At 33.7% G+C, this 27,402-nt stretch overlaps 1 protein-coding gene across 1 annotated transcript in view; it reads left to right on the forward strand.

Annotated features, from left to right (window-relative positions):
• LOC113254217 (cytosolic carboxypeptidase 6-like) overlaps window positions 1–27,402 on the forward strand; it is a 1,048,184-nt gene that overhangs the window by 257,458 nt on the left and 763,324 nt on the right. The window contains exon 4 of the mRNA XM_057310254.1: window positions 24,606–24,730. Within this exon, the coding sequence (XP_057166237.1) occupies window positions 24,606–24,730 (125 nt within the window). The remainder of the gene's footprint in view (window positions 1–24,605; window positions 24,731–27,402) is intronic.

Raw genomic sequence — 27,402 nt, forward strand, 5'->3', positions numbered from 1 at the left:
ATCCCCAAATCAATTTCCTGGGTGGTCCAAGTGATCTGACCTCAATACAGCTGTGTTCGAGGGATGAGGAAAGCCCAGGGTCCCCCTACTTCTCTGCTATCTAAATCTCTCTTCCTAATTCTGTGTTCTTTTGATATCTTTGTTTGGCTTTGGTATCAGGGTGTTACTCGCTTCATGGAATTTTTTGTAAGTGTTCCATGGAATTTGTTTGGAAGTGTTCCCTCTTTTTTTTGTGTTTGGGAGAATTTGTTAAGTATTACTGTTATTGTTCTTTGATGTTTTTTGATAGAATTCACCGTATAAGCAATGTGGTCCTGGGCTTTTCTTCATGGAAGCTTTTTATTACTCTATTTCTGTTTCTTTTTGAGTTTTTTGCAGTTGCTTGTGTCTTTCTAGGAATTTGGGCATTTCATTTAGGTTATCTAATTTATTGGCATCAATTGTTCATAGTATTCTCTTATAATTCTTATGAGTTTGTAAGGTCAATAGTAACGTTCAGCCTTTTTCTTTATCTTCTAAAAATTAAAGTATAATCAACATACTATATTAGTTTCTGATTCATTTCTGATGTTGGTAATTTGAGTTATCTATTTCCTTGATCAGTCTAGCTAATGGCTTGTTCTTTTTGTTGATATTTTCAATAAACTAACTTTTGGTTTCATTGATTTTTACTATTGTTTTTTCTATTGTCTATTTCATCTCTAATTTTATTATATCTTTTGCTCTGCTTGTTTTGGGTTTAGTTTGCTCTTTTCTAATTAAGGTGGAGGATTATGTTTCTTATGTATGATCTTTAGTAGTTTTTAATATAGTTATTTGCGTCTGTATATTTCCCTGTAAATACTGTTTTCACTGAATCCTGTAAGTTTTGTAAATATGTTTTTATTTTATCTCAATTCAACGTACATTCTGATTTCTCTTGTGGTTCCTTCTTTGAGCCTTTGTTTATTTAGAGGTTTGTTGTTTCATTTTCATATATCTTCGAATTTCCCAAATTTCTCTCTTTCAAGCATCTGTAATTACGTTGCATTGTATTCAGACAACAGATTTTGTATTTCAAACTTTAAAACTTACTGAGACTCTTTTTGTGTTTATATGCCTAATTTATAGTCCATTCTGGAGAATGTTCCATGTGTACTTGTATTGATTGTATATTTTACTGTTTTGGAGGGCAGTGTTTTATAATTTTCTGTTAGGTCTAAATGATTTTTAGTTTTCTTGAAGTCTAATATTTCCTTTTTGATCTTCTTTTTATTCCTGTCTATTATTAAGCAGGATATTGACGTGTCCATTTTTGTTCAATTGTTTATTTTTCTCTCTTCATTCTGATGGTTTTTTCTTTATATATTTGGGACAATTGTTTATTTTTCTCTGCAATTCTGATGGCTTTGCTTTATATATTTGGGGCTCTCTTGATAGGTACATTTATGTTTATATCTGTTATAGCTTCCTGATGGAGTGATCATTTTCCTATTGTAAGTTGTCCTTTTTTTCCCTCTCATAACAATTTTTGTCTTAAAGTTTGTTTTGAGTTATTTTAATATAAACATTATAGTCTTTTTTGTTAGTGTTTGTGTGATCTTTTTCCATTTTTTTTACTTCCAAATTTTTTGTTTTTGAGTCTAAAGTGTGCCTCTTATTGACAGCATATAGTTAGATTATGTTTTTACTCCCATTTTGCCTTCTCTACCTTTTAAAGTATTTAATCCACTTTAATTTAATGACTGACCAAGTGGAATTTATATCTGTAATTTTTAGTTTATTTTCAATATGTCTTATGTCTTTTCCCCCCTCTAGTCCTCCTGTACTATTGTATATCATTATATCTTCTAATGTACCATTTAAATTCCATTTTCTTTCCTTTTCCTTTATTCTATATTTTCTTGGTGAATGTCCTAGAGATGAATGGACATGAATGGACATCTTGTTAATATAAATTTAATTTAAATTTTAATAGTATACAAAACTTTGTTCACATGTTGCTTTGTTCCTTCTGCCTTATTTGTGCTATTGTCATATAAATTATATCTTTATACAATATAATGTTCATGCACACATATTTATAAATATAGCTTTATACAGTTATTTTAAAAATCAGATAGAAGAGTTATGAACAAAATACATTCATTCTTTTTTTATGCTTATCTGTGACACAGTTTTTGCTGATATGCTATATTTCTTCTTTTGGATTCAAATTACAGTCTAGTGTCCTTTCATTTCCACCTGAAGGGCTTGCTCCCTTTAGTATTTCTTGTAGGGTAGGTGTGCTAATAAGTAATGGTGTTAAGATATGTTTTTTTTTTTGTTTTTTTTTTTGGTGGGGTTTTAGGAAGTGTCTTACTATCTTCATTTGCGGGAAAGTGTTGCTAGATATAGAATTCTTGGTTAAAAGTCTTCCTTTCAGTACTCTGAATGTGTCATCCTACTGCTTTCTGGTTTCTGTGATTTTTGATGAGAAACCAGTTGTTGATCTTGTTGAGGATTCCTTACAAGTGATGTCACTTTTCTTCTTTACAGATCTTTGTCTTTCAACAGTTTGATTATAATGTGTTTAAGTGTTGATCTCTGAGTTTATCATGTTGGACTTATTTGAGTTTCTTTGGTATTTAATGTTTTCCATAAATTTTATAAGCTTTTAGATATAATTCTTCAAATATTCTTTCTGTTCTTTTCTCCATCTCCTTGCATTCTGAGACTCACATTATGTGTATGTTTGTTGTGACTGATTATCTTGTAAAGGTCTCTGAGTCTTTGTATTTCTTCGTTCTTTTTCCCCATTTCTCAAAATGAACAATTCACTTGACCTCTCCTCAGGTTTGCTGCATCTTTCATCTGCCTGCCTTGCTGTTGATATTTGCTAGTGATTTTTAAAAATTTCCATTACTGTACTTTTTAAAAAAAATTTTTTATTACGTTATGTTAGTCACCATACAGTACATCATTAGTTTTTGATATGTTCCATGATTCATTGTTTGTGTTTAACACCCAGTGCTCCATGCAATACATGCCCTCCTTAATACCCATCACTGGCCTATCCCAATCCCCCACCCCCTCCCCTCTGAAACCTTCAGTTTGTTTCCCAGAGTCCATAGTCTCTCATGGTTCATTCCCCCTTCTGTTTACCCCCCCTTCATTCTTCTCTTCCTTCTCCTACTGATCTCTCTGCTATTTCTTATTTTCCATAAATGAGTGAAACTATATGATAATTGTCTTTCTCTGCTTGACTTATTTCACTTAGCATAATCTCCTCCCAACATTTGCAGCAACATGGGCGGGACTGGAGGAGATGACGTTACTGTACGTTTTAACCACAGAATTACTATATGGTTCTTTAAAAAATAATTAGTGGGTCTCTCATACTTCTGTCTATATTTTAATAATATTGTCTTTTGAAGAGTAGACATTTTGATGCAGTGCAATTACCACTGTTTTTTAAATGGATTACTTTTGTTGCCATAGCTGAGAACTTTTATCATAACCTAAGATTACAAAGATTTTTCTCTCACATTTCCTCCTTAAAATTTTGAGCTCTTATATTAGGTCTATAATATATTTTACTTTATTTTTATATCTCTTGTGAGTTAAGTGTATTAGTTTTCTATTGATATTATAAAAATCACAAACTGAGTGGCTTAAAACAACACAAACATCATACGTTTCTTGAGGGAAGTGTCTGAAATGGGTTTTATTAGGATAAAATAAAGGTTTTGGTAGAGCTGCATTCCTTTTGGAGGCTCTTAGGGAGAATATATTTTTTTGCCTTTTCCATCATCTACAGGTCACCTGCATTCTTTGATTCATGGACTGTTCTTCTCTTTTCAATGCCATTGATAGAGAATCTTAAAATTTTTCTCTCCTCTCCCTTTCTCTGTCTCTATGTCCTTCTCCTCTCCCCATGACCCCGCCCATTTTGTCTATGACTCTTGTGGTCACCTTGGGCCCACATAGGTTATCTAGGATAATCTTTTCATATCAATATCTTACTCTAATCACACCATCAGTCTCTTTTGTCATATGCCTGATATATTGACAGGTTTTGGGGGTCAGGACATGGATGGTCCTGATGGTCTTTGAGGGGCTATTATTCTGCAGGGTAGTGGTATAATATTTTTTTTTTTCATTTTGCACCATTTTTTGAAAAGACTATCCTTTTCCCATTGAATTGAGTTGACATATTTGCGGAGACTCAGTTGATCCTAAATGTAAGAATTTATTTCTCATAACTCAAATGTGTTCTGTTGATTCATATGTTTATTCTTGTGCCAACTCTAAAATGTTTTGATTACTATAGTTTTATAGTATGTTTTGAAATTAAATTGTGTAATTCCTCCAATTTTGTTATTCTTTTCAAAATTGTCTTTGCTTTTCTAGGTCATTTTGTTTCTATACAGGTTTTATTATCAATGTGTCAGTTTCTATAAAAACCCTGCTGGGATTTTGGTAAGGATTGTAAGGAATTTGCAGATTAATTTGGGGGAGAATTGGCATCTTCACAATAATTGTCCTCCAATCACATTTATTAAGATATTGTTTAATTTCTCTAAGCCATGTTTTATATTTTTCAGTGTACATTTCTTGCATTTTTTTGTTAAATTTACTACTGAATATTTCATTCTTTTTGATACTGTTTTGAGTTAAAATTTTAATTCATTTAAATTTCCAATGGTTTGTTGCTAGCATATAGGATGCAATAGAATTTTACAGTTGATTTTAGGATCCATGACCTTGCTAAATTCAATTATTAGTATTTGCACTTGGTGGATTCTTTGGGATCGTCTCAATATAGGATCATATCATCTGGGAGCTAGAAATTTTTTCCTTTTCCTTTTCCAATATATATGCCTTTCCTTTTTTTTCTTTCTTTTCTTCCTTCCTTCTTCCTCCTCTTTCTCCTTCTTCCTTTCCCCATCCTCAGCCCTTTTTTTCTCTATATCTCTGTTTCATTGCACTGGTTGGAATCTCCATTAAAATATTTAATAATAGCAACAGTTAATATCCTTGTCTTGTTCCTGATATTGTGAAGTTATTTGTCTTTTCCTATTATGTATAATGTTAAAAGTGGTTCTATATAGGTTCCCCAATCAGGTTGAAGAAGTTACCTTCTATGTATAATATGTTGAGAGGTTGAGAGGTTTTTTTTTTTTTTTTTTTATTATGAATGGGTATTGAACTTGTCAATTTTGCATTCCTGGGATGAATCTTACTTAGTCATTTTGTATAATCCTTTGTATATTTTGCTGAAATTTAGTTTGCTATTTTTTTGTTAAATATTCTTGAGTCTGTGATCATGAGGGATATCCCTGTGTGGTTTTCTTTGATTGTCGTTTTGGTATCAGAGTAATATTGGCCCCAGAGCTAAGAAGTCTTTCACCTTCATCTATTACCCGCAAGATTTTGTGAAGCGTTGGTATTCATTCTTCTTCATTTATTTGGTAAGATTCATTAGTGAAGGTACCTGATCCTGAACATTTTTTCTTTTTCTTTCTTTTTTTTTTTTTTTGTGGGAGGAATGAAAATTATGAATTCAGTTTGTTTATTTGTTTTATTTGTATTCAGGTTATCTCTTTCTTCTTGAGACTGTTTTGGTAATTTTGTCTCTGTAGCAATATGTCCATTTTATTTAAGTTGTTGAATTGTTGGCATACAGTTGTTTATACTATTGCCTTATAACCATTTTAACTTCTATAGTGTCATGATGTCCCTACAACATGGTCTGCAATGTGTTATCTTTCATTCCTGATTTTGGCAAATTTTTAAAATATTTGGTATAACTTGGTGTAACAAAACTTTTTTTTTTTTCTTGTAAAGGATCACGTACTAATTAATTTTGGCTTTTTTGTGCCAGATGGCTTCTTTTACAACTATTCAGTTCTGTCATTCTATCTTAAAAGCAGCTATAGACAATATATAAGTGAATAGGAATACTTTATTCCAATAACACTTTATTTATAAAAACCGGCTGTGGTCCACATATGGTCCATAGGCTATAATTTACTGACTACTGATCTATCTAATGGTTTTTCAATTTTTTTTCATATTTTTAAAAGGTCAGATTTTAGTTTCATTGACTTTATATATTGGTTTTCTGTTTTTTAAGAATTTCATTTATCTTTGCTCCAATCTTTATTATTTTTTTTCTTTTGCACAATGCTTGTTAATTTGCTCTTATTTTTCTAATTTCTTAAGTGGAATCTTAGATTATTGATTTATAACCTTTTTTCTTATCAAGTATGATCATTTATAGGTATAACCAGCCCTTTCAATTTTTATATGTTTTCTTTTCCATTTTCCTTAAGTTCCAAATATTTTCTACTTTCTTTTGTGATTCCTTTTTTGATCAGCCATTTAAAATGTTTAATTTATAAATGTTTGAGTATTTCTCAGATTTCATTTTGCTGATTTTAATGGTCTTATTATTAGAGAATTGTCTTTTTATGATTTTAATCTTTCAAATTTATTTAAAAGATTTTATGGTGTAGAATATGATCTACCTTGCAGAATGTACCATGTGTTTTTACAAATAATTTGTATATGGGTGCAGTCATTAGTTGATGTGTTCTGTATATGTAAGTTAGTTCAAGTCAGTTGTTAGTGTTGTTCACGTCTTTTCTATCCTAATTTTCTATATAACATTCCTATCAATTACTGAGAGTAGAGATGTAAAATCATTTGCTATAAATTTTGATATTGTTTATTTTTTATAAAATTGTGTTAAGTTTTTGCTATATGTATTTTGAGATTAGATGCACATACCTCTTACTGATGTATTGAATCTTATCATTTTGACTGTGTACTGTCTTTAATGGTATTTCTTTTATTAAAGTTATTTTTCCTAATATGTATATTGCCATTTTAGCTATCTTACATTTATAATTTGTCTGGTATATCTTTGTCCCATTTTTTTACTACCAGCCTGTGTCTTAGAATCTAATGTGTGCTGCTTGTAGACAGTATGGAGCTGGATCTTAATTTTTTTAATCCAGTTTGAATGGAATGCTTTGATCATCCACATTTAATAGAATTATTTTTATAGTTGATTTATATTTGTTATGTTGCTCTATGTTTTTTATATGTCTCCTCTCTTTTTTGGGCTTCTCTCTCTCCTTCACTGTTTTAAGTACATAGTTTGTACTATTTAAGTTTCTCTGTTCCTGTTTTTTTCCTGTATATTTTGAGTTATGTTTCTTAGTGGTTTCTCTAGGGATTACAATATGTATTTTAAGTTACCGCAGTCTAGTTCAGGAAACTGTGAATTTATTTCTTAAAATTCGTAATAGAAAATTTTCCTAATACAGGCCATTCTCTTCCTCCTTTTTTGTGCTATTATTTTCATACATATTACATCTACATATGTTAGAAACCTAAAAATACAATGTTATAATTTCTTTACATGATGTTATGTCTTTTAGAAAAGAGAAATAATGAGGAAAAAAACATATATTCTTTACTCACATGCTTACCATTTCTGGTGTTCTTCATTTCTTACTGTGGATTTAACTTATTATATGGTATAATATTCTTTCAATTTGAAGGACATCCTTTAATATTTCTTGCAAGGCATATCTGTTAGCAAATTAATTCACTCACTGTTTGTCTATCTGGAATATTTTTATTTTTCCTTCATTTTGAAGGATAGCTGTGCTAGATATAAAATTATAGGTTGAGAATTGTTTTCAGTGCTCTGAATGTGTCATACCACTGCCTTGTGTCTTCCTTTGCTTCTGATGGGAAGTTAACCATTAATCTTATTGAGGTTATCTTGTATTGTTTATATTTGCTTTTTAGGGCATATTTGCTCCTTTCCAAACTTGGGCATAGTCAGAATTTCTAGTATCATCTTTATATTTTCAAGGTATGAGTTTTGAAGGTTGATACCTACTTCCTTTCATCTTTATGAGAGGCTGTATATACTTAGAACACTTCCTTGAATAATACATAGTTTTAATAATTACCAAAGGGCTTCTACAAATAATTGATTTACTTTGCTGCTTATATGTTCTTTCATAAGACCTTGTTGTCTAATTGATGCACTTCACAACTCATCTCTTTTTTTTTTAATTTTTTTTTTATTATTATGTTACGTTAGTCACCATACAGTATTATTAACCTTGAGATTTCAGGGATTTAACTAAGACTTGACTTTCAATCTTAACAATGCATAATTTTTATTAATTGATTCAGTAAATATTAATTGGTCACTTGGTGTGTGCTATACTTACGTCACGAAGTTTTTTCAACCAACAAAGTAAACAAGTAAATGAGCCTTATTCACAGTGTCTAATGATTTATAGAATAGTTTCACTTGTATGAGTCAGATTATGGGAAAGCACAAATATCCTGCTTAAATTGGGTAGTTTTTGATAATTTTAGGGAAATAATGATGGCAATTTAGGTTCTTAGGCTGCTTAGAACAGAGAGCTATTACTACTCATGTTCCTAAATGGAAAAGGAGAGAAAGTGGTTCCAGGAGCCACTGACAGGGCTAAACATAGAGGGACACCTGACAGGAGATAATGGTCTTCAGTGGAACAACACATCCAACAAGTTGTAACTAGGTACTGAGAGAGCCAAGGGAATAAGTAATCTAACTCACTATTTCCCTGTCCTTCCTCTTGGGCTGGTGACTTCCACTGACTGACCTCAACCAAGGGTTAGAGAAGAGGCAGCATTCCATAGAGGTCAACCTTCTGTAGCAGAAATCACAGAGAATTTGGAGATTGGTTCTGGAGGAACAAATGGAAGATACTCAGCTCACTGACCTCATTCATTGATAAATCCCATTAATTCTTTCTACAAAAGTGTCTATCATATATGTCCTTTATTTCCATTCTCATTATCAGTCTTATTCAGGGTCTTTATTGTCTCATGATTACATGATAGAAATAATCCCTTCTTTCATATTCCCCTTAAATATATACTACTGCTAGTTAAGCTGGAGTGTAGACTTGAGTCTTCTGTCGTCAAATTCTTTTCCCCTTCCCTGCTTCCACTCACACTTTTACATTTTTCAAAAATAAAAGATTTGAAGATTCTTTTTTTTTTTTGTTAACCTGAAATCGGGCGGAAAAAAAACCCGTTTCCTGATTAACAGCCCTTGTAATTCACTTATAGGTCTTTATCTTCTCATGGGGATTTTTTTTTTCATTTGACTATTTGTCAGAAATTTTCAGTGAAAATATAAAATCCTGTTTCTTAATTATCTTGGATTTGAGGCCCAAATGGTAAAATAATTTTGCTAGGCTAGGCTGTTTTTTAGTTGCTTTTGTTTAAAGAATTTGTATAGATTGAAATGCAGCTGCAAGTGTATTAGTGATTTTCTGTTGCTTACTTGTCAAGATTTTTATTGTTTGGTTGGAAAATAGTATTTCAAAACCTGGCAGTATATTGATAAAAACAGAAGAGCACTTTGTGTAATTCTCTTTTTGAAAAACTACCTCTTTAAAAGACAAAGATTGCTATTGCTACTTCTATTCACATGTATTTCCAACAATAGATTTATTGACAGCTCTTAGATAAGGTTTAATTCTTTACCTTCCCCCATTTAGCATGGTGTATATTTTTCTGCGTGAAGAGAGGCAGATTAGGCTCCAGTAAGTAAACACACAATATGAAAGTGGCCTAGGTGTATGGGGAAGTATTTGACCTTTTGTTACTAATCTGTGACAGATTCAGAGTTTTTCTATTTTTTGTTTTTATTTTTAATGGGCTTAATTTGAGAGTGCAAGCCTGCTCCTTGAAGCTATCATTTTATGAAGCTGTCTCAGGGTTAGGCCCCTGAGCTGGGAATGGACAGCTGAGCTGGATAATCACTGAATTTTCCAAATTGTCTTTACGACTCAATCTTTAGGAGCGTAACCGAAGATGGCTCTTTTATTGTTAGGCGTCCATTCTCCTCTTTGCATTGTTCCTCTTGCTTTGTGTCCCTCCTCCTCCTTCTTCCTCACCAGAAGAAGTCTACTATGATTTCTGAGCTGGGAGTGGCACATAGTCATAATTTGTTTCTTGTATCATTCCTGGCAAGCTCATTACAAAGCAGTGGTGGCCTACACTCAAGTGCACTTCCTTTGGGACCAATAGTTGTAAATAAGGAGGTGCTGCAAGCTGGCTGATAAGTTGTACTGAAGATAGTGGTGCTTTTTAGCAGAATGTTCGACCTTTTATTATAAGACCCTCAAGGTCTTTTTCTCATCTTAAAAGTCCTCTGTAGGAAAACACAGTGTGTGGCTTAAGAAGATCTTCAAATTGCTCAACAACTCTCTTTCTGTTCCTTTTTAAAAAACGATAATTACAGTTATGCTGGGTAATCTCCCTATCATTTGCAAAATGGATTTTCCTTCTTCCAGTAATGGAATAATTTTTTATTGACTTTGGAAGCAACATGTTGAATATTTTATGAAGACTAAATGTATAGGGCAGCAGAGGTAAAAGTACTTTAATATATATGGAGAGAAGGAACATTTTATGCAACTTGAAAATTACTTTGGGGCTCATAAAACTCTCAAGCTTTATTATTTATTCTTACATCAAGGTAATTGTCAGTTTTGATTTGAGTGGCTATGCAAAACTTCTACAATACATTTTTTTTTCTTCCCTGTTGCTGTAAATATATTGAACCACAAGTGGAGAGTTTCAGGAAACTTCATTTCACCTTGGGGAATGTGGTTATAGACATTAAGAAGTCAAATGTTTAAGTCCACTTAGTAGAACCTCTTTAGTGTCAAATACTTGGAGTTTTTTTTTTTTTTAAAGAATTTATTTATTTATTTATTTGACAGAGAGAGACAGCCAGCGAGAGAGGGAACACAGCAGGGGGAGTGGGAGAGGAAGATGCAGGCTCCTAGCGGAGGAGCCTGATGTGGGGCTCGAACCCAGAATGCTGGGATCACGCCCTGAGCCGAAGGCACATGCTTAACCACTGTGCTACCCAGGCGCCCCAAATACTTGGAGTTTTTAATAACATACCTCCAAATTGTTTCAGAAGATTTGGACTATTATTTTCCAAGATGGATTCAACCAAATTTTCTGTTAGTGAGCAATGCTTCTGCTACTTACTCTGAGAAAGTAGAAAGCTTCATGGGTTTATAAATCTTGTGACAGGGGCGTCTGGGGAGCTCAGTTGCTTAAGCGTCCGACTTGATTTCTGCTCAGGTCATGATCTCAGGGTTGTGAAATTGAGCCTCATGTCAATCTCCATGCTCAGTGGGGAGTCTGCTTGAGATTTGATCTCTCCCTCTCCCTCTTCTCCTCCCCAATGTGCATGTGTGTTCTCTCTCAAAATAAATAAATAAACAAATCTCATACATCTTGGGACAGAATTGCAGTCAAGACAGCTGTTTTTGTGTTTACTAGATATGTGGTGTTTTGTATCCACCTAAGGTGCATTTCCCCGTTCTTTTATAAAAATAATACGAACCATATACATTTCAAGAGATATTTTTTGAAATCTCCATCAGCTCAAATTTCTGCCAAAATACTTTTAGAGACTCCTAGGACATTATTTTCAACGAGTATTTACTATATCGGAAGGGATATTCTGTGGATTTAATGTTTTTGTCTCAAAAATGAAATTTCAGTATTCTTCTAAATCATGAACTGTGATTATCTCATATATATATATATATATATATATATATATATATATCTCCCAATCTTGTGCAGAGAAAATAAAATTAGAGATTATTGAGAATTATCTTTTGAGGGATCCATGATACCTCAAACTTAACATTTCTAAAAAAAAAATCCTTTTATACCTTTTTCTTTTCCTGTGCCTCTTATTTCAGTTAATACATCAGTAATCTTCTAAGTCACCAAGATGGAACTCTCAGTCACCCTGAACTAGTCCCTTTTTCCCTTTGTGACTGATATAAGTTGATGTGGCTGGCTGGATGTTATATTCATACCCCTCCCCTACTGATAACAGATTACATTCCTTTGACTAAGGCAGTCAGTAGAAAACTAGGGTTGCTTATGGTATCCTGGGCACTAGATCAGTGTATGGGGTGGGCAAGATGTATGAGATTTTATTTTCTATATTTTTGTTTCTTTACTATTTTGGTATCTAGTGTCTTCTAACAAACAGACCATAATATACCCAGGACCTGGTATATCACCCTTTTCTGTCCACCTGTTTGATTATTTTCTCTTTCTTTCTTTCTTTCTTTCTTTCTTTCTTTCTTTCTTTCTAAAATTTTCTTTTCTGGTTTCTGATCTCTTCTGATTTGACTAGTGTTTATTTTGTTGGGGTTGTGATTGACATTTTTGTATTTTGTTCTCTCATTCATCTATTCTTTGGACAAAATGCAAGATGGAAAAATCCCCAGAAAAAGGAACAATTTTCATTACTAACTGACAGAGACTTAAAAGATATGGATATTAGTAAAATGTCAGAGCTAGAATTCAGAACAACAATTACAAAGATACTAGCTGGGCTTGAAAAAAGCATAGAAGAAAATAGAGAATCCCTCTCTGGAGAAATACAAAAACTAAAATCAAGTCAAAATCAAGCAGGCTATTAATGAGATGCAAAAGAAAATGAAGGCTCTTACTGCTAGGGTTAATGAGGCAGAAGAGAGATTCAGTGATACAGAAGATAAAATTATGGGGAATAGGGAAACTGAGGAAAAGAGAGATTAGCAACTCCTGATTACGAGGGGAGGATTTGAGAGATCAGTGATCCCATAATGTGAAACAATATTAGAATAATTGGCGTCCCAGAGGAAGAGGAAAGAGTATGGGAGAGAGGGGCAGTAGGTATATTTCAACAAATTATAGCTGAGAACTTCCCTCATCTGGGGAAGAAAACAGGCATTCAAGTCCACGAGGCACAATGAGCCCTTCTCAAAATTAATTAAAATGGATCAACACCCTGACATGTAATAGTGAAGATTACAAATTTCAGAGACAAAGAGAAAATCCTGAAAGCGGCTTGGGACAAGAGGTCCTTAACCTACAGAGGTAGAAACATAAGGCTGGCAGCAGACCTATCCACAGAGACCTGGCAGGCCAGAAAGGAGTGGCATGATATATTCAGGGTGCTAAATGAGAAGAATATGCAGCCAAGAATACTTTATCTATCAAGGCTTCATTCATAATAGAATGAGATAACAAACTTCCAGGACAAACAGAAACTAAAAGAATTTGTGATCACTAAACCAACCCTGCAAGAAATATTAAAGGGGATCCTTTAAGTGAAGAGAGAGCCCAAAAGTAATATAGACCAGAAAGGAACAGAGACAATATACAGAAACAGTGACTTTATAGGTAATATAATGGCACTGAATTCATGTCTTTCAATAGTTTCTCTGAGTGTAAATGGCCAAATGCTCCAATCAAAAGACACAGGGTTTCAGATTGGATAAAAAAGCAAGACCCATCATTATGCTATCTACAAGAGAATCACTTATGAAAGAAATTGAGGAAGACACAAAGAAATGGAAAAACATTCCATGCTCATGGATTGGAAGAACAAATATTGTTAAAATGTCTTTGCTATCCAGAGCAATCTACACATTCAGTGCAATCCCTATCAAAATGCCATTGACATTTTTCACAGAGCTGGAACAAATAATCCTAAAATTTGTATAGTATCAGAAAAGACCCTGAATAGCCAGAGGAATTTTGAAATAGAAAACCAGAAAGCATTTGTAATCTTTGAAGTAGAATGACTTTGAAAATGTCATCCAGTCTTCAAATCTCTACTCTCATTGCATGGTGAGATATAAAGTATTAATTATTCATCATATATTCAGTGTTTAATTGCTGGTTAATAGCTCCTAATATTTTTCAAGGAAATCATGTTTGTTTGGAGAATCAATTCCTGTATATCAAGATGAAAATATGCTTTCAACTTTAGGAGTCAGAGTATAAATCTCTCCATTTCTTAAGCCACACCAGCTTATAGTTGGAAGCAAGCAATGTTTTAAGTTTCATATGACCTTGAAGCTTATATAATTTCAGAGAGGCTTCTTTAAGAAAAATTTTACAAAATTATGAATATAAGGGGTGGCTGTGTGGCTCATTTGGTTGGGTGTCTGACTCTTGATTTTGGCTAGGGTCATGATCTCAGCTTTGTGAGATCAGGCCTGAGTTGGGCTCTGCATTTAGTGTGGAATCTGCTTAGGATTCTCTCCTTCTGCCTCTACCCCCCCCCCCCCGCTTGCCCCCCTCCCCCGTCTCTGTCTCTCTCTCAAAATAAATAAATAAATAAATAATTTGAAAAATATCTAAATATTTATGAATATGAAATTATATCTTCATAAAAAAATGGGGTCACAATAAACTGCTGTCATCTTGGGAATTCAATATAACAGTGATATGACTACAGTGATTTCTGTCCCTTTTGTCTTCCTAGTCTTTTGATCAGACAAATGAACAGCTTTAAAAGCCTTTTTTTTTTTTTTTAAAGATTTTATTTATTTATTTGACAGAGGTAGAGACAGCCAGCGAGAGAGGGAACACAAGCAGGGGGAGTGGGAGAGGAAGAAGCAGGCTCATAGCGGAGGCGCCTGACGTGGGGCCCGATCCCATAACGCCGGGATCACGCCCTGAGCCGAAGGCAGACACCTAACCGCTCTGCCACCCAGGCGCCCCTAAAAGCCTCTTCTTTAAACTGGTGGGCCAAGCCACAGCAACTTCTGGCAAGACATAGCTCTAAAGGTAAGGGAAACAAAAGCAAAAATGAACTATCGGGACTTCATCAAAATAAAAAGCTTCTGCATGGCAAATGAAACAGTCAGCAAAACTAAAAGGCAACCTACAGAATGGGAGAAGATACTTGCAAATAACTTACTAGATAAAGGGCTGGTATCCAAGATCTATGAAGAACTTATCAAACTCAACACCCAATAAACAAATAATCCAGTTAAGAAATGGGCAGAAGACATGAACATAAAATTCTCTAAAAAAAACATACAAATGGCCAACAGACACTTGAAAAAATGCTCAACATCACTTGCCATCAGGGAAATACAAATCAAAACGACAATGAGATACCACCTTACACCAGTCAGAATGACTAAAATGAACAAGACAGGGGACAACAAAATGTTGGCAAGGATGTGGAGAAAGGGCAAACCTCTTACACTGTTGGCAGGAATGCAAGCTGGTGTAGCCATTCTGGGAAACAATATGGAGGTTCCTCTAAAATTTGAAAATAGGGTCGTGTGGGTGGCTCAGTCATTAAGCGTCTGCCTTCAGCTCAGGGCATGATCCCGGAGTCCTGGGATCGAGCCCCACATCAGGCTTCTCCGCTGGGAGCCTGCTTCTTCCTCTCCCACTCCCCCTGCCTGTGTTCCCTCTCTCTCTGGCTGTCTCTCTCTCTGTCAAATAAATAAATAAAATCTTAAAAAAAAAAAAAGTTGAAAATAGAGCTACCCTATGACCCAACAAGTGCACTACTGGGTATGTACCCTATAGATACAGATGTAGTGGTCTGAAGGGGCACCTGCAGTACAATGTTCATAGCAGCAATGTCCACAGTAGCGAAACTGTGGAAGGAGCTGAGATGTCCTTCAAGAGATGAATGGATTACGAAGATGTGGTTCATATATACAAAGGAATATTACTCAGCCATCAGAAAGGATGAATACCTACCATTTACATTAACGTGGATGGAACTGGAGGGTATTATGGTATGTGAAATAAGTCAGTCAGAGAAAGACAATTATCATATGGTTTCACTCTTATGTGGAATATAAGAAATAGCTCAGAGGGTGGTAGCGAAAGGGAGGGACACTGAATGGGAAAAAATCAGACAAACCATGGGAGACTCTTGAGCTTGGGAAATAAACTGAGGGCTGTGGAAAGGGAGTTGTGTGGGGGGTTGGGATAACTCAGTGATGGACATTAAGGAGGGCACATGATGTGATGAGCAATGGGTGTTATATGAAACTAATGAATCATTGAACACTACATTAGAAACTAATGTACTATATGTTGACTAATTGAATTTATATTTAAAAAAAAAGAAAGAAAAAAAATAAACTGGCGGTCCAAGATCACAAACATGCTCCCAGGAAGAAGTGGATTTCCCCAGGAGAGGGAGATTAACTCCTTGAGGGAAGCAGGCAGCATTTGGAAAATTGCCCTTTCAGATCTCTGAATGATATACAGAAAGACATTTCTCTCACATGAATGAGCACTTTGTTTTCTAAGAAGATCTTTCCCATCTAACTAGTTATATCAGTGTGGTTACTTTGCTGTAGAATGTGAAATTTTGGAAATTAATAGACTGGACAGGATGGTAAAGTCATATGACCTTTACTAATTTTCCAGGGTAATGGAATTATTTTTTTCCCTCTATTTTCAAGGGCTGCTCATCTTTCTTTCATATTTCAGTGATACTAGTGTGATTTGGGATTCCTTCTTTCCAAGAATCATGTAACTGAAAGAGGCTGCTGAGGGTCAGTTGCAAGGATCCTCAATCTCAATTTACGAGTTCTAATGGGCATTTTATTTTATGTTTTAATTAAAAAAATATGTTTTGAGAGTGAGAGTGCTCACGAGTGGGGGGGAGGGACAGAGAAAAAGAGAGAGAGAGACTCTCAAGCAGGCTGTTTGCTCAGTGCAGAGCCCCACTTGAGTCTCAGTCTCAGGAATTTGAGACGATGACCTGAGCCAACATCATGAGTCAGATGCTTAACCATCTACCCAGTCACCGTCCAATGGGCATTTTAATTCAGAATACACTTATTCATTGATCCTGTTCTTCTTCCTAAATAATTTAGTTTTCAGTTTACAATTTCTTGTGTAAAATAAAAGATCTGAAGAAAAAACTGAGAAAACAGAGTCTTTTAGAAAGTAGAGAAATACATTTTTGCATATAGTTTTTTCTTTTTTGAAAACAGAAAGCTAACATGTTTCTCTGTAAGGAGAGGTTTTTGGCGGGGGGGAGGGGCGGCGTTGGAGAACTCCCTTAGATTCTTGGAAAAAAGAAAATACAGCCAAAATAAAGAAGAAAAGTAAGTACCTCATTATTCTGGAAAATAAAGTAAAATGTGTAACAAGAGTTTTACATGAAGAAAATAAAACAACATCTTAAGGCCAAGTATAAATGTTAAGTTGACTAACTTCTCAGGATAACTTTCAGTGGACAAACACAGAACAATAAAATAAATTTCACAATTTTAAATATCCATTATTGTAGATTTTTATGGTTTTTTTTCATCAGTTTATGTTTCTCTATTATAGATATAACAATAACTCACTTTTGCACAGCATGCTTCGATTTCCTCTGGGAATTTCTCCATCATAGCACTTGATGCTTGGTTTGAAATGATACACTGTGTGATTATTGCTTCAGCTCAATTATAAGCTCCATGAAGACAAGTACTTACTTATTCATGTTTGTATTTCCAGTGCCCACTATGAGTTCTGCTTTGAAAGAGACCTTCAAAATATTGCCACAATAACTTCCATGTATATTACTTAACAAGTTTGGGATTTTTCTTTTATTTATACATTTATTCCACAGATATTTTTTGAGTACCCAGTTTGGGCTAGATACTAGTACTGAGGGTATAATAGTAAGCAAGACAGAAAATTATTCCTGAACTTGCTTTTTTACCAGAGGGGACAAAAATAAATAATATTCATAAAAAATAAGTAATTTTTATGCTATAATTGAATATGGTGACACTGTGAGAAAATTTAGAGTAGGTGAGATGAATCCGGAATGTGGGAAAAGGGTGTTTATCGGTATTAAGTATGGTGGTCCAGTTGGCCTCTTTGAAGAAAGGAGAATTGAGCAATGACTTGAATGATGTTGGGGAGTCATCCATATGAAAACCTGGGGAAAGAGAAGTTTAGCCAGAGGGAATAGCCATTTACAGTCCTTTAAAACTGAGGTGTGCCTGACAAATAAGAGAAATGATAAGGAGGCCAAATGGTATTAGAACAATAGAAGATAAGACCAGACAGGTGAAAGGGAGATAGATCACATAGAATCTTTTAGTTATTTATTTTAAGATTTATTTATTTATTTTATTATTTACCACTTCGAATTTAATACTTCACATTTGGTACCTTGTACTTGTAATTACTACTTCCTTTTTTCCTCAAAGTTCTTCCTACTTCCTACTTTCCATCTCACAAATGTAGTTACCTCATATCAGCGTAATTCTATTTCTTTTTGCTATTTTGCCATAGATTTTGTTTCGTTGTACTTTGTAAACTGACTTTAAAATACCATTTTTAAAAGTTTGAACAATTACCTTGTAAGAAAATTATGAGACAAATAAAAGCAGTCTTTTAAATTTATACACTTGTTTAGTAGTGTAGTATTTTTAATAATGTTTGTTTATTCTTATAGATATTAGCTCTATCTAATATAATTTCCCCTCTTGTAGCTTTACATATAGTACAGGTCTGCTGGTAATGAATTCTCTGTTTTTGTTAATCTGAAAATGTTTTATTTTACTCTCATTTTTAAGTATGTTTTTAATTTATTTTTTTTATATATATTTTTTATTGTTATGTTAGTCACCATACAGTACATCATTAGTTTTTGATGTAGTGTTCCATGATTCATTATTTGTGTATAACACCCAGTGCTCATTACATGTGCCCTCCTTAATACCCATCACCAGTATGTTTTCACTAAATATTGAATTACGGGTTGAGAGTTCTGTTCTTTCATCACTTTAAAGATGTTCTTTCTTAGAAATTAATGGTTATTCTTAGAAGTCAATGTTTATTCTTAATGTTGTTCACATCTATGTTTTATGGCTTTTCTTCTGGCTGCTCTTAAGATTTTCTGTTTCTGTTTGGTTTTTATCAATTTGACTGTTATGTACTTTGGTTGAGTTTTCTTTCTATTTATTCTGTGTAAGGTTTCTTGAGATTCTAAGATATCTAAGTCATTTTTTAATTTATGTTTGGGAAATTTTTGATATTATTAAAAACATTTTTTTCTTCTATTTGCTCATTCTGTTCTTCTCAGACCCATTTATATGTGTTGTAGACCATTTATTATTCCATAAGTTTCTAGGCCTCAGTTAATTTTTCTTTAATTTTCTTTCTCTCAATTCTTCAGATCATATGATTTTTTAATTGATCTATCTTCAAATTCATTGACTGTTCACCATCTCTAATCTAATGTTAAGTTCATCCACTTAATTTTTCATTTCAGGTATTGTGCTTTTTACTTAAAGAATTTTTGTTAGGTCTTTACAGACATTTCTATTTCTTTAGAAATTCCATATTTTTTAAATATGAAAATTATATTTTTCTTTAATTCTATTAATATGTTTTTGTTCTTTGACAATATATATAATATCGATTTAAAGGATTTTCTTCTTCTAGATAGTACAACTGATGTCAGTGTGAATTTATATTGTTTCCCTCCATCCTTTTGATTATGGGCAATATATATCTTTGAGTGTCTCATAACTTGAGTGTACAATGGACAGAATGGAAGATACATTTTAAAGAGTGGATTCTGTTTTTCATTGTATTAGTGTTTATTGTAGAAGGCAGTTCATATTATCTTTTTCAGTGTGTTAGTATTTATTGTAGAAGGCAGTTCATTTGCTTATCAATTCAAGGCTGATCACCTTAAACTTCTGTATGCATGGTTTTAAATTTCATTGATGTGGATCTGGTGGAAAACCTAGGTATTTTCAAGCTGTTCTAACTTGGACCCAAACTTTGTCTCCTATGGAGATTTTATCAGTTTTATTAGGGAAAATACAGACTAGTTCTTCCTCAGGACATGGTTTTTATTGCTAAGGAATGTCTCTACTGGTATCTCAACTGGGTTTTATGCCTGAGGAGGCAAAAGTTCTTCAATTCTGGTTGTACTGGGTTCCCAACAGCCTATACTACCCACTATAGTTTCATCTCTAGTATATCTGTTTTGCTTTCAACATTGTAGTATGTTTGATTTGATAAAACTAATGTAGTTTCTCTGTGTGCATGTACTTGTTTAGCTTTCAGCCATAGAGTTACAGGAAATGATCTCAGAGTTTTCTGGTTACCCATTCACCAACACCACCACCATGTATAGTTTCCTCCTGTCTGATGACCTACTCCACAGGTTTCACCTGCTTCAACATACTATTGTGGTAGTTCATCTTGTGAATGTCTCTTTCCTCGGGTTACTGTATAATGTTGCTTATTTTCTAATGTCTGAAAAGAGTTATTTCATATATTTTACCTGCTATATAATTCTTTACAATGGGGCTAATCTCTTAATGGTTACCCCAACATGGCTGAGCCAAAAGTAGAGATGGTGTCTTTTTATCAAATACTTTTTCTGCTTTTATTGATAAAACGTATTTGTTTTTTATTTTGCTAAAATGAATATTTGGGTTGATGATTTTTTTAGTGGTCCTGTTCTTACAAGAAATCGTATATTTCATGTATTGTTCTAATGTGTTGCCATACGGAGTTCTCTATATGTTGCTTTTTTCTTTTGCTTGTTTCATGTATAAAAGTTATGCAATACTATTGTCTTTTGCTATTACTATTGAAACTCAGAAATGTTTAGTGCTTTGTTAAGTTCATACTTTTTAAAGCACCAGGCTGAGACCTTGAAATAAAATATACCATAGCCACAGTCAATACATTCATCCATCTATTCAATCAGTTATTCTTTCAAAAAGTACCATGTTATGTGTTGTAAAATGAACAGATAATATTACTATTTGCTCTTTTCTATTCTCTTTTAATCATTATATTAATAATATAGTAATTTTTCAAAGTTTGTGATGGGAGCTTAGATAATTGATTTTCAGACATATATAAATCAATGAAAATCAGTCATCTATATGTGTATGTATATGTATTTCTATTTTTGAATGGATTTATTAGCTATATCTCATAAATATTGTCATGTATTTATTATATATAATTTAGTTTAAAATACTGTAACTATGATAAGAGTACATACGCAGTATAGTATAAATTCCTTTGAAATTAGTTTTTTTTTTCCTTTTGAAATTTGTTGAGGCTTGTTTTATGGACTAGTGTATCATGTGCATTTTTTAAAAATTTTTATTATGTTATGTTAGTCACCATACAGTGCATCATTAGTTTTTGATGTAGTGTTCCGTGATTCGTTGTTTGCATATAACACCCAGTGCTCCATGCAATACGTGCCCTCCTTAATACCCATCACTGGGCTAGCCCAATCCCCCACCCCCCTCCCTTCTGAAACCCTCAGTTTGTATGTGCATTTGAAAAGAATACATACACACACATAGTTCTATAAACATCAAGTGTTTCATATTTAGAAAAAGGTAGCCTTTTTAATCACATTTTCAGATTGTCTCAATTCTTTCTGAATATTTTCTTGATTTTGCTCAGTTTGTGGTTTTGGTGTGTTGAAATTTCTCACTGTAATTCTGAATTTGTACCTATCTTCTATTTTGTCAAATTTTACCTACATGTTTTGGAGATCTGTTAATAGATGTACATACACCTCAAAGATTTTTGTGTCTTCTGGATAGAATTATCTTTTTTTTGTCCATCATGAAATATCCCTGTTCATTTCTAGTAATGTTTCTTGATTTAAAGGCTACCTTGTCTGATACAAATATAGCTACATTAACTTTTTTTCAGAGTGCTTTCCTGATATAACTTTTTCATTCCTTTATTAGTCTTTCCATGCTCTTAAATGTCAAGTGTATTTATAAACAACATATAGTTAATTTTTCATCCACCATCAAAATTTTGTCTTTGTGATATTTAGTCAATTTGTATTTAACACACTTACTGACATACTTGTGTTTAAAATCTACATTTTATGTTTTGTTTTGTATTTGTCCTATATTTTGAATTTCTATTTGTTTTCTTTTCTTGCTTTTCATATAAGTGGAAGGGAACCAAATGATATAGAGGCATTGCCAGTTTATTTACAAATAGCCATTTTCAGAAGGTCAAAAATTGGCACTTTTTTGAAATATTAAAGGTAAGGTGAAGAAAGAGTTGTTTATGCATACACACAGAGAAGATATTCCTTATAGGAATGGCAAAGATGGTCAACAAAATAGTTACAGAAGATCAAAGACCAGATGCTTATTATTATTTGAGACTATAACCTTAGTGAAAGCAAAGACTATATCTGTTTGATTAATTATCTGTTCTATTTTACAACAGATAACATGGTACTTTTTGAATGTCAACTAATTTTGAAACTGCAAAATTTTAGACACAAATGGAGCCTTATTATTAGATATCATCTATGGCAGCAATTTTAAGACATGTTATTATTTATCAAAACCCATTTATAGTGTTCCAGAATTAAAAACAAAATAACAATTTTCCTTTAAATGTTGAAATGCATATTAATGTTTAATTTTTCAACCAGTAACATTTAGGTGGCAAAAAATAGTGTTTTTTTACCTCTTGTTTTTTTTAAAGGTAGTAATTTTATGAAGCATTATACCTGATGATATACTTTCAATTTATATTATCTCTGTATTTTTCCAACCATCTATGTTATGTAGAGACGCTCTTAGTCTAGTGATTAGAGTCATATTGGTGGAATTCAAATCCCAACTCTAACTCTTGCTTACTTATCTACTATATAACTTTGGATAAGTTATTTTATATCTTTGTCCTTTGGTGTTCTTATGTGTAAAATGGGGATAGTATTGATTTCTTCCTCACAGGGGTCATTGTGAGAATTGGTTAGTACACTTACCATTTTGGACAGTATGTGGCATGTAGAAATGCTCAGAAAATGTTTTCAGTTGAAAATTAATACTCATAGTAATTACCAAGAGATAAATATTTATATTTCTATTAACATAATCCTTACTTTATAGTTGAAAAAACAGAGGTTGGATGAAGTTAACTGAATTTTCCAATGTCATTCAGTAAGTGGTAGAGATAAAACTTCAGCCTAAAGCTCTGATTGAAAGTTCAGTGCCACTGTGCAATAAGTATTCTGCCCTCTATGACATAGGGCTTAGTAAATATTTTTGCATGATAATAATTAAAAGAACCAATTTAATTGAGGAATCTCCTTGGGAATTCTGAAGACATTTAAAACTCGAAAAACTAAAATAAAAGTTTTTGTTTTTAATTAGTTCATTTTTGTACTTTCCTATCAATGCATTTTTTTTTTCAATATGTGTGTTCTTAATTGGAGGTAACTGATTGTTTTGATTCTGGAAGGAGGAATAAGTCTGGCTTCTCAGGCCAAATTTTAATGAGAGCAGATAAAATTACCCTAAGGTTAATTGATAAGGTTTTGAGGGGAAGATTATCTTATTATCTTGGATCACTGCCTTATTAATCTTAGATTCAGGTAGCCAAAGAATGGTACAGCTGAAAGGAATCTTCAAGGTTAGGTAACCAATATTCTCATTTAGTAGATGAAGCCCTCAGAGGGTAAGTAACTTACCTATTATTGCATAGTGAGTCAGCTGAGCTAGAATTCAGGTCTGCTGATTTCCAGGCTCCTATTCCATCTGTGACAACACAACTGGTGCTCATTAAAATAAGTAACATGCCAATAGAACTAGTAAAAGAATTAATTGAAAACTTTGGTATATTTAAGGTTAAAGTTTAATTCTGAGTATTCTTTTGGAGAAAGACACACTAGATCTTATTTTAAAGCAGGATATTACTATGCTCTTCAGGTGGAATAGAATACTGATTTCTCAGTCAATTTCTTTGTTGCCATCTATAGTCCTTTTTATTCTTCCTCAGATGTTGATTATCTGGGTTGGAAATTCACTAGACTCTTTGCTTTTATTTTTTATCCCACCCCATTGTGACAATTATGGGCAATTCACTGCTCATTAGAATAGAAGTCAAAGAGAGGCGATAGAAGGAATGGAAGTCACACCTAAGTTTATACATTTTTTCTTTTTTCTTTTTTTTAAATTGAAATATAATTAACATACAGTGTTATATTAGTTTCAGGTGTACAATGTAATGATTCAGCAATTCTATACATTATTCAGTGCTCATCAAGATAAATGTACTCTTGATCACCTTTACTTATTTACCGCACCCTCACCAACCTCCCCTCTGGCAACCTACATTTTTGATAAAACTGTTCTATTGGTGAAAAAAATGGAAATTAATTTCATGGCTGTTTGTGAGTTTGTCATTCTTATGGAGCAACTACTTCTAATTTTTGTTTAAAACTTTATTCTACATATCCTTTAACATGTTCTGATAGAAGTTTGGAAGTTACCAAAAATAGTACGAACTGCATAGCATTGTTGTGAGAATTAAATTAAATTAGAGGTAGAGGTGGTTTGTATAAAGCTTAATAGAAAATACATAAAGTATATTGTCCTTTTTTCTAACTAGGAGACTGAAGTTTGGTTGTGATTCTTCCTTGGTTTTTTGGGGCTTGCCACCTGCTCCATGGAACATCCCAATCTAATAATCTTGTCACTTGTAGCACAAACAGATCTGAATGTTAAGTACTCAAAGAGCTGTTTGTACCACAGCATGGACTAGCCTGGAAGGCTCCTCTTATCCTGGGCTGTATTCAGAGTTGGCAGCCTTATAGATTGTGAATGCTGAACCTACAAGTACTGTATAATGGCTAATGTTGCTGTCAGAGCTCATAATGTTTAAATGTATGTGCTATTGTGCTGCCTGAACTTCTATTAAAACATAGTTCTGTTAACTTTTATCACCAGGTAACCTTGGACGGGTAGACCAGGTCTCTGAATTTGAGTATGACTTATTCATTAGGCCGGATACCTGTAATCCACGCTTCCGAGTCTGGTTCAACTTTACTGTTGAAAACGTGAAAGAATCACAGGTGAGGGAAATATTGGATATCTTCAGTGTGGTTTTGGTAAGAAGATTATGCTTTTGTTTTACTTTAGAAATCTAAATATCATGACCAGATTGGGAATATAGTCTTGTATATCTCTAGCAATGAAATAGTTTTAAGAGATATACAGAAATAGGTATAATATGCTGGCTTTTTGTTATCTGGTGGTTATTAAATAATACAAATAGATGATCTGAGAACAAACAATGCTCTTTACTGATTAAAGAATTAGTATAATGTGCTGGGTTTCCTTGAGGAACCATTGGAAGTAGCTTGCTATTGTGTTTATTATAGAGTGTGTTCTCCATATTATTTTTCTTTATAAAGACCTATGAGGGACATTTCTTATAGGCCTCAGTTTCAGAAAAAGCCTTCCTCTTTTACAAGAAGGTGTTTATATCTTAAAAATAGTATGATTCTTATAACTCATCCTATTCCCCCTCCCTTTTTTTTTTTTTTTTTTAATCTGTTGGGAAACTCAGAGCCAGTTTTACAGCACTCGCTAATGATTCTTGAAAACTTTTTGGCTTATATTTCTGTGTACTAATTTTTCTTTCATTCTGATCATATTAATTTGTCTTTAACCACAATTTCTTAATCTATATTTTCTAACAGTGTATGTTTTTTATAATCCTGTTCAAATATTTTGAGTGAGAGAGTGTTGATGAAAATAGAACTAAATGCATATGCCTTAATAAACATCTTATCCTAAGAAATCGTGTATCGGGGCGCCTGGGTGGCACAGTGGTTAAGCGTCTGCCTTCGGCTCAGGGCGTGATCCCGGCGTTGTGGGATCAAGCCCCACATCCGGCTCTTCCGCTATGAGCCTGCTTCTTCCTCTCCCACTCCCCTGCTTGTGTTCCCTTTCTCGCTGGCTGTCTCTATCCTGTCAAATAAATAAATAAAATCTTAAAAAAAAAAAAGAAATCGTGTATCATTCTGTTATATTAAGACAGCTAATCATGGAAGACTGCACAACTTTGTACATATAGTGATATGATTGTTTTAAGCAGATGAAAACTTAGCCCTGTAACTAAATATCTATCTGCCTTCTTCCTTCAGGGTCATCTTTTTCTAGTATACTTGGGAGAAAGGGAGGGTTGGTTTAGTTTTCCCTCCTAAGTCAGTCCATCCTGTTTGCTCTTTCAGCTGGTTGCTCGCATCTCTCCATTTTTCTCAACTGCAATTAGATTCACATATCTGGCAGTGGTCAGTGTCTGGACTTTAGGGACTATTACTGGCATGCTGCCTTCAGTAGGAGAGGGGTGCAAGGAACAGACGTTCCGATTTACTGTTGATTCTCTTAATTCTGTACACCACCGCTGGCACATGACTGTTTGTAATGACATAGGTGTATGTAATATTTAATGAAGTTTAAGGGTTAGCTGGAAGGAATTAAATAGATGGGAGAACTCTATATTGTTGGCTAAACATGACTTAGGACAAGTGGGAAAAAATGTTAAATCCATCACAGAAAACTGCTTAAGAACATACTTTAGTTCCTAGCTTTGCTTCTTAGTTTTACTTAGTCTCCCATGAGAGAATTCCTTTTTTAGCTTTTCATAGTAAGAATAACAATATTCTCCCCTTCACCTGCCTTAGGAATACCTACACTTTACCTGATCAGGGGTTTACATGACAATAGGATTGCCCTCTTATTCCAACAAGACAATTAGTAATTATCAAAATGCATTTTCCAAGTCTATGTTACTGAGTCTTTTAAGAGTGTAACTCACAGCAGGAGACTTTAGCCACATCTACAAGACAGTCTTGGCACTCCAACTTTGGGTCCCCGATGAAGCTGTCTCTGCTAACGTGAGGTAGACATATAACCTTTCATTCTTCTATTGGTGTCTCATGTCAGTAACTTATGGTTGTAACATACACCACTGAAAAATAATAATTCTGAAGCAATATAGTCAATTCATATGAAGGAAGGGAAACATTTTCTTAAAAGCAGTAAAATCTGCCAGGATTTCTAATTTCCCAAAGGGGTTTACTGTTTTCCTCTTTATGCACAGCACATGCACATCCTTCAGCTTGCATATTGCTTCCAGGAATTGACTAACTCCTAAGAAATGAGACCCATTACTTTTCAAACAATAGAATCCTCTATCCTAATTAGATCTTTGCTAAATAGAGACTTAGTTAAAGCTCTAAAATTATTATTGTTCTTTAACTTTGGGCCACATTAAATTCTTAGCCCAGTTTTTCTTGCACTTTAGTCTCTGTACAAATAATATTCTTACATAGCTTCTCTTTTCAGGAGGAGGGGTGGGGAGTGGCTTGACTAAGCAGGGAAAATGTTTTTCTTTCTTTTCTTTTCTGGGGTGGGGCAGGGACAGAGATAGAGGGAGAGAAGGAATTTTAAGTAGGGCTCCACGCCCAGTGGGAGACCAGCCCCATGTGGGGCTCAATCTAACAACCCTGAGATCATGACCAGGGCTGAAATCAAGAGTACATCACTTAACCGACTGAGCCATCCAGGTGCCCAGGAAAATGGATTTCTTAAGTTACACTATCTGAGATAGTTTTTTGGGCAGGTTGCTCATAAATTTCAGTTTCTTGTTTTTTTTCTCTTCTAGTTGCTTGCAGGTATGTTCTTTTTGTTGTTTAAAATTAGCGTCTTCTAGAGTGTTATAATTTTTATACCTTAT

This window comes from Ursus arctos, unplaced genomic scaffold, assembly GCF_023065955.2.
Source record: "Ursus arctos isolate Adak ecotype North America unplaced genomic scaffold, UrsArc2.0 scaffold_12, whole genome shotgun sequence".
Taxonomy (NCBI): Eukaryota; Metazoa; Chordata; class Mammalia; order Carnivora; family Ursidae; genus Ursus; species Ursus arctos.